Source organism: Balaenoptera ricei, chromosome 12 (assembly GCF_028023285.1).
Source record: "Balaenoptera ricei isolate mBalRic1 chromosome 12, mBalRic1.hap2, whole genome shotgun sequence".
In the NCBI taxonomy this organism is placed as follows: Eukaryota; Metazoa; Chordata; class Mammalia; order Artiodactyla; family Balaenopteridae; genus Balaenoptera; species Balaenoptera ricei.
In genome coordinates, this window is record NC_082650.1 from 83189308 (window position 1) to 83203692 (window position 14385).

The window sequence follows — 14385 nt, forward strand, 5'->3', positions numbered from 1 at the left end:
AATGATGTAAATGGAAAAAATCAGTTCTGAATTGGATAATGGCTGGTTAGCAAAGTGCAGTTGAAAAGAACATTTTACTCTCTACATTACTGATTGTTTCCGTATTTCTCATAATTTATCTTTTAGATTTGTATTTATTTCCACATCATACAGCTCTTTCTTTTGCTTTCTTAAGCTGTTTCTCTTCTTGTCTCTCACCCCCTTAGGCCAGCGTTTAATAATGATCTTTTTGTAAGATGTATTATTTGGAGGGGGCCTTATTCTAGTTTGGCCCTGTCAAATAGAAATAGATTGTGAGCCACAAATGCAAGCTACATTTGTAACTTAAAATCTTCTGGTTGTGACATTAAAAAAGGAAAAAGAAGCAGGAGAAATGAATCTTTATAACATATTTCACTTAACCTAATATATCCATAATATTACCATTTTAACATGTAATCAATATAAAAATTATTAGTAAGATATTTTGCATTCTTTGTAACTAAGTCTGAAATGGGGTATGTAGGTTATGCTTGCAGCGCATTTCATCTGGACTGGCCACATTTCAAGCACTTGACAGCCACGTGGGGCTCGTGGCTCCAGTACTGGACAGCAAAGCTCGGGTGTTAATTACTAAGTGGCCCCAGGAGCCTGGGAAGGGCTAACAAAGTTTGTGGCCAAGGCCCTTCTGGGGACAATGGGCTGCAAACAGAATTTCTCTGAAGTATTTCTGATGGCACATTTCAAAAATTCAACTCGCAGCCCTGCTTCTTGATATGTTATTTTGATTTTAGTTCAAAAGTAGCCATCGCGGAGAGTGGGAGGGAGACGCAGGAGGGAGGAGATATGGGGATGTATGTATATGTATAGCTGATTCACTTTCTTATAAAGCAGAAACTAACACACCATTGTAAAGCAATTATACTCCAATAAAGATGTTAAAAAAAAAAGAGTACATTAAAAAAAAAAAAGTGCCATTGCTACTTTTCTTTCCCTTTTGCAACTCATACTTGTACTCTTGTATTCATACTATTTTCCAGTCAATTTCTACTTACTTTTTTTTATATGTTGAAGCTCAGTACCTTTAATTAAAAGGTTTTGGCATTCACTTTTTGCATTGCTCCTTTTTTATAGGGGTACCACCTTTGTCATGTTGTTTTCTTCTACCTACTTATACAAGGAACTTTATTTTTCATAATACAGTATTTGTTCCATAGAAATAAGAGTGAAAATGATTTTTTTTTTGCTTTTAATATTTGTAATTTTTAGCTACAGCATAGACTTTATTAACCTTATAACCTGGCCAGTGCTCTGTAAGATCTAGAATGTGTGACTTATTTTTGGTTCCTGTATCATATAATATGTAAATTGCCATTTAGAAAGTTCAACACTTTGCATTTAAAGGTTAATGGCCAGTGTTCCCTGAGAATTAGACACCTTTCTAGTTAATCTAGAATTTGAGATGAACATATGTTTTGTAAAAAACAGAGTTGTAATTTTAGTAAGTCTGATTTGTAGTTCATAATATATAATGAGTGACTGGATATTTTTAATTCATCAGTGAGTTGAAGTCATAAGCTTTAATTATCTTACGTCTAGTTAAGAGGCTAATTAATGTATATTTCTATAATCCTGTGTCTAACTTATGTTCTAACAGAAATTTCAAACTCGACGGGAACTTATTAGATCATCTATTCTAATTCTCTCATTTTCCAAATGAGAAAATGAGGACCAGAGAAGCTGAATAACTCAGTCAACTAACCTGATTGCCTAGGGACAAGGCATAGACAAGACCCAGGTCTTCTAGTCCTGGTTTCGTGCTAGTTTGCCCACACTGTGCTGCTTTCTTGCTTGAAAACGGGTCAACCCAGTCAGTTTCATGAAAGGATGCATTTTGTAATCTGTACAGAATAATTTATTACTTGTCTAAAATATGAACTTTTCAACTGCTTATTTTTGGTATCTTATAAACACAGACGAAATGAGTATCTGTATCATGGCAGAGATCATTAAATTTATACTAGCTTTGGACGGAAAATATAAATTAATGCATACTGAATATAGTAAAACCACACTTTGTGCACTTCTCAAGGTTTCTGCCATTAAGGTAGTACCCTTCTCAGTGTTGCTATCACAGAGATTAGACTAAAGGTCTTACTAGTTCATCAAGATGATATTTTCGTAGTGTGTTCTCACTTTTCCTTTACCTTTAATACATTTTATACACTTGCCAAATCTTACTAGACTTATCTCCTCCCACCTGTCTGTCCATCCATCCATCCATCCATCCATCCATCCATCCATCCATCCATCTCTGGGTAAACTATTATGTCTTCCTCTTGGGTGCCATAATTAAAAACAATGTTTTGTAAAAAAATTATATATCAAGATAGATACTTTGGTTTCAAAATTGCTTGAACAAGTTGTAAAGTTAATATACCAAATTCTATCTGTATCTGAACTAGAGATGTCTAAATAGCACATATTTATTGTTGACCAGGCATCAAATAAAGGTTTTTTATAGAGTAGAGAAATACTTATGTATATTTTAATAGGCAAATACATATCAATATTGGTTTCTAAAGTTAATCTTCTACTCAAATATTTCTTAGTTTTTACATTTAAGCCGGTATGGTAGGAAACTGTATGCTCTGGAGTCAGACTATGGGATCAAAGTTTTGCTGCTTATTAGCTGTGTTAAACCTTCCGAATTTCACTGACTCATCCGTGAATCAGGGATAATTAGGCCACTCTTCTGGGTGATCATGAGAAAAGAAGGAGACGATATATAAAGTGACTAGCTCTCTGCCTGTCACAGAAGAGACACTCAGCAAATGCTAGCTATAATTATTCCTAAAAAGTCCTAAGTCCTGCCAATTTATGTAAGGAAGATATTAGCAGAATACAGCTTTCCTAGCATAGCTTTTTGATAACAAAAAGCATTATTCATAAATATGAACTTAAACTGCTAGTGTTATGAATACTTAAAATTGTAGTTTCTTCACTCTCAGTATTCAGTTTTGTGAATATCTATCTGATTGCTATCTTATTTATTTATAATTTTACTTCTATTTGTCTTCGTTCAGATTCTTACTCTACACAACTATGACTCTTTACAATCATAATCCCTATGTAGATTGTTCATTTTAGAAATATGCTGGCATCTGCGTAGACGCCGCTTGTAACAATGCAAGGGCAGTTGTGAATTATTTTTATATAAAATAAAAGATTTTCAAAGTTAATGAAAATACATTTCGCATTGATTCAAGTTGACAGGGGTCCGCACTCACACCTGCTTCATTATCTTTTTTCATGAAACAAACAAGCAAAATATATAAACAGAATGGCAAGCCTAAAAGGTTTCACAAGTGATAAAAGTGGCAAGAAGAAAAGTGGAAAGGGCTCTCTGTTGTACACATTGCTGGTCGACCATTCTTTCCTACTTTTGATCCCCAAGTACCACATCTGAGTTTCTATAAACACCTTAAAATCCTCTGAAATGTTAAAGACTTTTCCCAACAGTCAATTTTTCAGTTTTTCTGGAATCCTGGTCATTTGGAAATCAACAAGGTGGGCTGCTGCTGCCCTTCAGCAGTTTTAACCTAATGTCTGCTGCTTCAGGTCAATTTCCTTGCAAGGTTGGTGGTACTGTTTTTCCATGTACTGATATTTTTTAAAAGCATGCTCAGGCCAGTTGCGTCTGCCTTTGCATTAAATTTGTCCTGAGCCATTGCTACTGGAACAATATTTTATAATGATATTCTTAATACCTACTGTCCTATTAACATCTGTTGCATGCTTGTTCTACTAAGTGATGACTACCAGTAAACCTCGCAAAACGGTTACAGACAGCAGAATGTTGAATAATTAAACTATGCATGTAGATTAATAGTCTAATCTCACTGCCTGTGTATGGATAGTAAGAAAATAACATTCATGCCATTACTAGCGTATCCGATAAAAATAAAAAGCCATCTCCTACAGTTGGAAGCAGCAGTTCATTAAAGCAAATGTTTGCTTAATTTGTATAATTTCCATTAAAATGTGCTATTAATATTACATAAATCCCTAACCCCAGTTAAATTCTATGACTCATGTCTCAAAGCTACTGCTATAGTTCAATTGACCTTTAGGAAAACCTAAAAGGAGACTGTAATCTCTCAAAACAGAGACAAAAATTCTGACTCACGAGGAATACTTTCAATCTGAAACACTTTAAGAAGAGTATGGCGGAAAGTCATCTTCTTGTGTTGACCTGCTTCAAGAGTAATAATTTTTAATGCATCGACCATGCACTGACAGTGAGTCAGTACAATGCTGCATGATGAGGCATGAACACCGCAGAGAGAATATCATTATAAAATATTTCTGGAATGTCTTTGTGTAATGACTATTGTACATGGAGGCTTTCGTTCATTGTGGGAAACTAAAAACAAGTCAACATTTCATTGACACATGCATGATGCTGTACAGTTTTGTATGCAAACTATTGCTCTCTGTACTTTTCAATTATTCCTGTCATTGACTTCTCCAAGATTTATGCACAGTCATGACTTCAGATTGCTGATCCTTCCTCACTATTTTCTTTAAGTTCTGTAAATAAATGTCCATAAATATACATTGATGTTGTCTTTTCATAATTAACCATTGTTTTGTAAAGGACCATACTGGCATTTTAATTTAAAATGCCACTTCTAGTATGGAGTATACCTGCTGCAAAGGAAAATAACAGTGTTGGTTTACACCTTGCAAACGTACAGCAAATTGGTGTAAACAGGCAGAATGTTTGTTAGTTTTATAAACATCTGTATATCCCTCTTTATATACTTATAAACGATTGACATCCCTTATTACTATTTTTGAATATTGGTCTATATGAATACAAATATACATTTAAATGTATATTTCCTTGTGAGACATAACAGTGCTAAATTTCCCATGATTCCTCCTTTTTATTAAAATACATTTTTCATCTCTGCCACAGATTGAGAATTATCAAACAAAAATTAATAACAAGGCAATGATGCAGAGAATGAACTAAAATATCATTGATTCTTTTCCACATTATGGAAAAAATGTATTATGTCAGTGTTCTCACTTAACCTCTGTGGTTGTAAGCAGGTTGTGATTTGGCATGCTTATTCAAAATGCACTCAGCATGTATCGAAAATTCCTTAATTGTTATGTGAATTGTTTGCATATGTGGTTATTATATGTGATTTCATTGTACCTGTATGTACTTGTATCCAAATATGTTTCTATTTTGCTTGATTTTGCTGGCCATTCTTGGATGACCTAGCAACTCAAGAATCCAAAGTGTTTTGTGCTGTCTTCTGTAATATGTATACTCTCTGATGTTGTGTCACATCTTGTCAGCTTTTAATTTTATTCTTGTCCAACAAGATATCTTTTATATTTGTTGGAAACAAATTTATGCAAAGACAATTTTAGTAAGCTTTGCTCAACACAATTCTTTATTAATTAAAGTGACCGTTTTGTGACATTGGAAAATGTAACTGATATCAACTCTCTCTCTTGCAGTTGACCCACCTTCAGACTTGAATTTTAAAATTATAGATGAAAATACTGTTCATATGTCATGGGCAAGACCACCTGATCCAATTGTGGGTTTCAAAATAACAGTGGACTCCACAACGGGTAAGTTTTGAGATGTTGGGATTTTAGGACAGAGACATCAAAGGTGATATAAGCTGATCTTTTGCCCTCCTTCCATTTCATTATGAGGAAGCCAGGATTTAGCAAACCTGAGGGGTTTACCTAACGTCGCAAGATATTTGGTGGACTCAGATCTCCAGATTTCCAGCCCAGTACCCATTATTATATTTTTATAGTGTTAGCTTTATTAACTCGGCTTGCTGTGCTAAGCTGTTGTTAATAAAAATAGACTCCCCCCCTCCCCCGATCAGAATATTGCTGGTAATCTTTGATTTTATAAAATAGAATGATCACTTCTTGACATTCTTCTTGAATCACTTAATCTGTCCAACACTTCAAGTGACAAGTGATGAAGTGAGTTGTTACGCCTTGCCCAGTGTCCTGCACACTTCGGTACTCAGGACACAGATTCTGGGATGGTGGTGAGCTGCCACGATGGAAGACAAGGATTTACTAGATAGATTCTGTAGATCCTAAGGCTAAGAGTCTTTGAAAGAAGAAAACTTGTTTGCTTGTTCTCAAAAGTTTTCTTTAGTATTCATGATGTTGCCCAAGTGTGGAGAACCCATTTCTGTTAAGTAACTTTTATTTCTAATGTGGAATGGGAAAATAACCATTTTTACTAGCAATGGCCAAGTGGTAGGAAGAGGTCTGTATTGGCTGACAGAAGCGATAGATGATGTCAACATGACTTAGCACCAGAGCTGTGTTTACATACTTATGGCCTTAAAAAAATACCACTGATTTTAAATGCTGATTTATCAGGGGATTGGGAAGCTGTATTTTTCTCCCATATGATCCAAGAACTTAAAAAGTGATCAAGAATTTACTTTTTATTCCTTGAATATTTTCTTCCCAAATATATTTGCCGTTAACTATTTCATTTATTCCAAAGCAGAAAAACAGTTGAAAAAGAGTTCATCTGGTTTCCAGATGTTGGAAATGACTGACCCCTATACCTTAAAAACTGACACTGGGACCATCCAACCTAGCAGAGCCCTGGTGTCTTGTTTTCCCATGGGGGCCCTGGTGGGTTCTGCAATGCTCCACACGTAAACCTGGAGCATTTCTCAGGGTTCTTTTACACTCGTTACCTTTTTTGATTATTTATGTTTTGATGAAAATTTAATATGTTTAAGAATTTTAAAAGTCACTTAGTCCCTAAGAACTACTGTGTTTCCTGATTGAATTGAGCATTATCATAATCCAGAAGGAAGTACATAATCGTCAATATATAAGGAAACGCTCAGTACACTGTACCTTGAAATGTTTGATACCTAGTTAAGTCAATTCAGAGGACCATGGTTACCCATTAGAGTATGCTCCCATCGCCTGCTGGAGTATGGAGGAGGCACTTCTTCTGTAGAAGAGGATGCTGTCTCCCAGTAGATGTTCCTTTTAGCCTATGGGGTTTGTTGTCTTTGAGTTGATTTTCAGCCCTTCTATTTCTTTCAGTGCTCTCCTCCAATGCATCATTTAAAATTAAATTATTTTCTGCTTTATATCGCATTTGTAAAAAAATTTGTTATCTACCATTAATATTCAAAAATAATGAGAGATTTTTGTTTGATATTCTGGCATATCTTTAATCTAGAGGAATACTTGAGTCCTCAAACAAATATGGAATACGACTGTAACAAGTAAAGGCAATGCCAGTTCATTTATTGAATTTCTAGAATTCAAAATGTTTGTCTTGGAAAGCAGTAAAAAATAACGTTTGGGTATTCTAAAAAAATGTATATTTTGAATCTTCAGATTTTGAGTATATGTTATGTTATATGTGAAAAAAGTTTTGTTGCATTGATGTTTTTCTTTCTATGTTTGCAGATGGGCCCACTAAAGAATTTACCCTTGCAGCTAGTACCACTGAAACTTTATTAACAGAGCTTATACCTGAAATAGAGTATGTGGTGACAATCACTTCATATGATGAAGTAGAAGAAAGTGTACCAGTTATAGGCCAATTAACAAGTAAGCACACATATAAAGTACTTTTATACCTTATATTTTGCAGAAGGTTTCTCCAACTTTCAAATTTAAGTTGTTATTATGCAGAGTTAATTTATATCCATATTAACTCTTCTTTCAATGATCCTAGATGTTAGTAGCTGTGAGTAATTCATTCCTGCTTTATAATCCTGGTCTCTGGAAACAGCAGGAATATTATGAATGAAAACTGTTAAAAACATTAGGCTTTGCCGGACAACAATGTTAATATCCATTTTGAAATATATCTAAAATCTCACTAAAAATAATTTATTTGCTAGAGAATGCTTATTTGGCTGTATTCTCTGACCAGCTGGGAATGGACCATACATTTGAAAAACAACGTACTTATTTTCTTCTTAGGAAGTATTTGTATGGGTCCATTTCTTTTTGTAATAATCAAGTTTTGATTCAGTTCAAACAGGTGGCCCAATAAAGCCAGGGGAGAAGAAACCTGGAAAAACAGAGATACAAAGTAAGCATTTCCCTTAATATTTGTGCTTGGCTTTGCAGAAGTTATAAATGTAATATAAAGGAGGTGTTCCAACTAGGTGCATAGTTTGATCTCACTCCTATATTAATTTCTTTTTTTTTTTTTTAATGTGGGCAAATATAAGACTTTATTTCTTAATTTCTTTAATAAATGTAAGATTGTTTAAAGCAGTAATTGTAACATTGTATTGTTGAGTTTATAGCATACATAGATACAATATATATGATGATAATAGCCAAAAAGAAGTGGGGGCAGGTAGAATGAAGTTATTCTGGAGCGCAGTTACTATATTTTACTGGAATTAAATCAGTAGTAACCTGAAGAATACTGTGATACACTGAAGATGCATACTGCAATTCCAAGAACAACCACTAAGAATAAATAAGTAATCAAAAATACAGCTAAAAATAAAATAAAATGGTACACCTAAAAATATTTGTTTAACACAAAAGAAGAAAGTAAAAGGGAACAGATGCTTTGTACTATCTTTGTAACTTTTCTGTAAATCTGAAACTATTCTAACATAAAATTTTTTTTTCTGAGATATACATTTTAAAGTAATAACTAGAATTATGACTTATAACATTATATGATTAATGATATATTAATTTCTGTAAGCTTTATCTACAAGAAGTACAGGCAATGTAATAGTAATGTATGACGAAGTGGTTATAACACCTACGTTCTGACTTTCTAACCATTCATTCTATGTACTAAATATTCTTTTTACTGGGAGTGTTTTAAATTTGTGTGTGTCCAGGTTCCCCTGCAGGATTTTGGCAGTAGGTGAAAAACAAAGCTCATCATTGGACTTAACTCCTTTCTCAAAGACAAACTATAGAAATAGGTGGTAGCTCAGGGATACATGGGAACTATAAGGCTGGACCACAAGGGAGATGCCCTCACAGTGTTTTCAGCAATTCCATTGCCATGAAAATGTATTTCTAGGTCTCTGTATATGTTATGCTTATTTCTAGGGTGTTTACATGGGCTTAGTTGGTGCAGTTGTAACCGTTTCCAGAGTCTCTGTAAGACGTCTCTGATAAGTTGATGCATTTGTAATCAAATGAAAACAATTTTATTGTCTGGTTTTGTGGCTTCTAGCCCCTTTTGGTCTTACACTGCTTTGTGTGACTTGCTGGGATGGAGCCTTGAAGGGTTTCTTGGACTTCTAATTTTGCCACCTTGTAAATTGGATTTATGACTCAGGATAACAATAAAAAGATTGTGAACATGAAGTTCCCTTTATCCTGAATTTTTCCCTCCAGATCACTGTTTATAATTCTTTTTGAGGTCTAATCATCTGAAGCGAAGTTTATAGTATGCAGTTACAATGCAGATATTTTCCCTGAATCATCAATATTTATTCTAAATCAAAGCATTATTCTAAATATTGACTATCAGTAGGCTTGAATTGGCCCATTAAATAGTATGCAAAAATTATTTAGGCATGCAACTTGTAGTGGCTTGCAAATTTCCCAGGACCTTTCCTCCTCTTCCTAGCCAAATACTTCTCTTATTATCTACCAACTGACTGCAGGGACAAAAATATCTTCAGAAAATTCACTCAGCTTTGCCTTATGAATACAGATTTTCATAAAAACCAACCTGTTTCCCCCTCCCCACCTGACCACAGAGAGAGGGAATAATATGTTTGGTTATAAAGGCCAATTGTTGTATTTTTAGTGATTTAAGGGTACTACATATATTTTTACTTTTGAATGAAAATGTTCCCCCCCTGTTTTGTTTAGTACAAGAAGGTTTTAGTTGTCAAATTTAAATACATTGATAATTAGGACAAGGTATTATGGCTATTTTGCATCACATTTATGCTTGTTGGTACTTCTGTTAAGACTCCATTAACCCTCTAGACTAACCAGCTGCAAACTTTAGACAATTATATTATAAAATGCAGGAGAATGTTAAAAAAAGATTTGCTCTTTTCTTCAACCCTACCGCATTTGCTTAAATGGTACAGCAATTGTTTTGTATTTATTGATCTCAGAATACCAAGAATGAAAACACTTTGCTTACATTTCTTTTGTATGTCTCCTAGATATTTTATATAGTTTTTACTTGGAGAAAAGAGTGAGGATATAGTTATAAAAACAGACAAATCAATAGCAACGATACTTGGGTCACAGGCTCTTGGAGAATAGGTCATATACGTATCTCGTCTTGCACAATGTCTTATACAACAGTTTAAAGACATATAGTTGCAGAAATGCATGTTCACGAAGGCACTGAAAATGCTTCTGTATGTGCCAGTAAAGTTTTACACTCCTTTGTGCATGTCAGTTGCGGGTAAAGAACAATGTGAAAAGTTCTAATGAACAAAACGATTTTAGGAGCCAACCTTTTTGCCATGTTAGTTTGTATTCCTTAATGCTAGATAGATTTATTAGTGTGTCATTTAAAAACTACATCACATGTATTTCAGAGTGCTCTGTCAGTGCCTGGACTGATTTAGTGTTCCTTGTGGATGGCTCATGGAGTGTGGGAAGAAATAACTTCAAGTACATTTTAGACTTCATTGCTGCTCTTGTGTCTGCGTTTGACGTTGGGGAAGAGAAGACAAGGGTTGGAGTTGTTCAGTACAGCTCTGACACCAGGACGGAATTTAACTTAAATCAGTACTACCAACGGGACGAGCTGCTTGCTGCAATTAAAAAAATCCCATACAAAGGTGGCAACACAATGACAGGTATGTTTTTACAAATTGTGGTATTGTGTTTTTTTCTTTTTTTAAATTAATTAATTAATTAATTTATTTTTGGCTGTGTTGGGTCTTCATTTCTGTGCGAGGGCTTCCTCTAGTTGCGGTGAGCGGGGGCCACTCTTCATCGCGGTGCGCGGGCCTCTCACTGTCGCGGCCTCTCTTGTTGCGGAGCACAGGCTCCAGACGCGCAGGCTCAGTAGGTGTGGCTCACGGGCCCAGTTGCTCCGTGGCATGTGGGATCTTCCCAGACCAGGGCTCGAACCCGTGTCCTCTGCATTGGCAGGCAGACTCTCAACCACTGCACCACCAGGGAAGCCCCTGTGGTATTGTTTAAGATAAATGAAATGTCTGTTTGGGAAAGAAATGATGCATTGCACAAATTATCATATGTTAAATAATTTTGAAATTAATCCCATAGCTTTTTTTTTTTTTAACATCTTTATTGGAGTGTAATTGCTTTACAATGGTGTGTTAGTTTCTGCTTTATAACAAAGTGAATCAGTTATACATATACATATGTTCCCATATCTCTTCCCTCTTGCGTCTCCCTCCCTCCCACCCTCCCTATCCCACCCCTGTAGGTGGTCACAAAGCACCGAGCTGATCTCCCTGTGCTATGCAGTTGCTTCCCACTAGCTATCTATTTTACATTTGGTAGTGTATATATGTCCATGCCACTCTCTCACTTTGTCACATCTTACCCTTCCCCCTCCCCATATCCTCAAGTCCATTCTCTAGTAGGTCTGTGTCTTTACTCCTGTCTTGCCACTAGGTTCTTCATGACCATTTTTTTTTTCCCCTTAGATTCCATATATATGTGTTAGCATATTGTATTTGTTTTTCTCTTTCTGACTTACTTCACTCTGTATGACAGACTCTAGGTCCATCCACCTCACTACGAATAACTCAGTTTCGTTTCATTTTATGGCTGAGTAATATTCCATTGTATATATGTGCCACATCTTCTTTATCCATTCATCCGATGATGGACACTTAGGTTGCTTCCATGTCCTGGCTATTGTAAATAGAGCTGCAATGAACATTTTGGTACATGACTCTTTTTGAATTATGGTTTTCTCAGGGTATATGCCCAGTAGAATCCCATAGCTTTTGAGTTTGGTAAAATTGTGTCACGTGGAACTGAACATATTTCTTTTTCATTTCAGGGGAAGCCATTGATTACTTAATTAAAAATACTTTCACGGAATCTGCTGGAGCAAGAGTTGGCTTTCCCAAAGTGGCAATTATTATTACAGATGGCAAATCCCAGGACGAAGTGGAAATTCCAGCAAGAGAGCTTCGAAGTATTGGGGTTGAAGTTTTCTCTTTGGGTAGGTCAAGTTTGGTTAAGTATTTTCATTTTAGAACGACTTTAATACTTAATGGCCAGGAAGATGAAGGGTTGATTCCTCAAAGAAGGATTCTTTCTCAAGGAAGGAAAGCAGTTTTTACTGCATTTGATAGTGTAGTGTTAATCCAAATCATTTTTGAGTAGAAGTTCTGCTTATCTATTTCTCTCACGTAACTCCTTTAGCATATGCATTAAGTAAGGCGGTATTCACATTCTTTGTCAACACTCTGCTTTTCAGTGAATGCTGGGCCAATGATTCTAATAAAGATCCTCCTTGTATTATCATTAAGTGTTTTTTATGTTTCGTCTCTTACGTAACACTTGAAGAATTCAGAGGGTTCCAGCTCATTCAGGACTCTGGAAGAAAAACGTATTATCTTTACAGATGGCAGGGACAAATGATGGCATGGTTGGCATGAGAGCCCACTCTGTTTTACCAACCAGTCTTTTGCCTCTTTGGCCATGTTACGTGAAATGGGAAAGTGCTTTTGTCATTTCAACAGTTGCACATTCATTAGGACGCAAAACAATTCCAGTTTATGACTGAATAGGACTTGAAAATGTCTGTACTTCCCACATTTCCCTTCCCATATCCTCGTCCTTTTTTTTTTTTTTAAGGCATTAAAGCTGCAGATGCAAAAGAACTCAAACAAATCGCCTCCACACCTTCACTAAATCACGTTTTCAACGTGGCCAACTTCGATGCGATTGTGGATATTCAGAATGAGATCATCTCCCAGGTGTGCTCAGGTGTGGATGACCAGCTTGGTGAATTGGTTAGTGGAGAAGAAGGTGAGTGAATTGTTGGGTGTTCCCATGTGTCCCCCTTTTCCATTACTTGAGAGCAGTTACGGCTTCACAGGCAGGGGGACATTTAGTTTAGCATCCTGTTTCTATTAAATGGCAGAGGAAAAGAGTTTCCATCACCATAATCTGCATAGCGTTTTCAGGGCTCTTAAGAATATTTCAAAGATCAGTCAATTTGATCCTCCCACATTTGGAAAATGCTTCCATTTTATCAGTCATTGCTTTTAAATACATGGGAGAGAGAAAAGACATTTCATAAGCATCCTTTGGAGTATTAAGAAGTCACAGTTTCCATAATTGTTCGCCTCTTAGCCTAAGAATTCACAACTGATTAAAGATAAGTTCCAAATAGCTACATCTTCAATCATATAAACTCTTTAATCTACAAACCCCAAGTATTTTGGCAATGTTCATTGGCTCTAATTTGTCTCAGAACTCCTTCTTATTACTTCATGGGCTCTGAATCTCTTTCTTTGTTTTACTGCCTAATGTCTGATTTTTTGCTCTGCTTTATTACAAAATCCACCCCCGCCCAACTTTCCCCTGGTCAACCACTCTTTACTCAGTCTTTTAAAACATTCAAGTTTTTCACCTTCGCTAGGGTGTGTGTGCGAGGTTAGGCCAAAGTTTTGTTCTGCCCCCGTTTGAACTCTCCCTGGAGGGAGTGTGGGCTGCATTGCAGGTGTTCGCAGTCTTTTTTGGGGCCTTTTCTCTGTTGCTGGCGATCGCCTGCGACTTCTGCCCCCCAGCACTGTCTCCGCATCACTCCAGAGTTTTGCCTAAACTTCCGGTTGGCACATCCACTGCTTTCCTCCCACTGCTTCTCACTTCTTTAGGCATCGTTTGTGTGGACCACATCTGACTGCCTTTTTGAGAAGACAGTGAGTAACCTTGTATATATTTTGTCATCCACTGTTGCAGCCTGACTTATAATAAAAACTTAGAACTATATCTTCTGGGAAACTGATTCCCCTGGCAAATCTAAAACCTTGAAGATTTGGTCTGAAATAGCTTAAAATACTTTGTTATCTGCTAAGTATTGGATTGGCTGAAAAGTTCGTTCGGAACATGTTAACGGAAAGACCCGAATGAACTTTTTGGCCAGCCCAATACACGACTAGGTTCTACACTGAGTAAGGATAGAACATTTTTAGATTATCAGTATTTGCTTGTCAATATGCATGTTGTAAACCATTGTTTCACCCCTGTTTGGTGGCATTATGAACATAGCTGAACTTTTTTTCTTGTCTTGAATAAGTGGAAATACAATTGCTTAAGATGGTAAGAACCTGTCATTTAAGAACTGCTGAATTCTTTATCTTTCTTGGCATATTATAAAGTATCTTAAATATTACATTATTATGCTTATATTAC

General features: G+C 35.9%; 1 protein-coding gene across 5 annotated transcripts in view; it reads left to right on the forward strand.

Moving 5' to 3' along the window:
• Positions 1-14385, forward strand: part of COL12A1 (collagen type XII alpha 1 chain) — a 149657-nt gene that overhangs the window by 34294 nt on the left and 100978 nt on the right. For 4 of the 5 annotated variants that reach the window (XM_059941783.1, XM_059941785.1, XM_059941782.1 and 1 more), the window contains 6 exons: positions 5521-5637; positions 7483-7626; positions 8057-8116; positions 10575-10838; positions 12020-12184; positions 12823-12996. The exons of the other annotated variant lie outside the window; for it this stretch is intronic. In XM_059941783.1, the coding sequence (XP_059797766.1) occupies positions 5521-5637; positions 7483-7626; positions 8057-8116; positions 10575-10838; positions 12020-12184; positions 12823-12996 (924 nt within the window). The remainder of the gene's footprint in view (positions 1-5520; positions 5638-7482; positions 7627-8056; positions 8117-10574; positions 10839-12019; positions 12185-12822; positions 12997-14385) is intronic. 5 annotated transcript variants of the gene reach the window in all.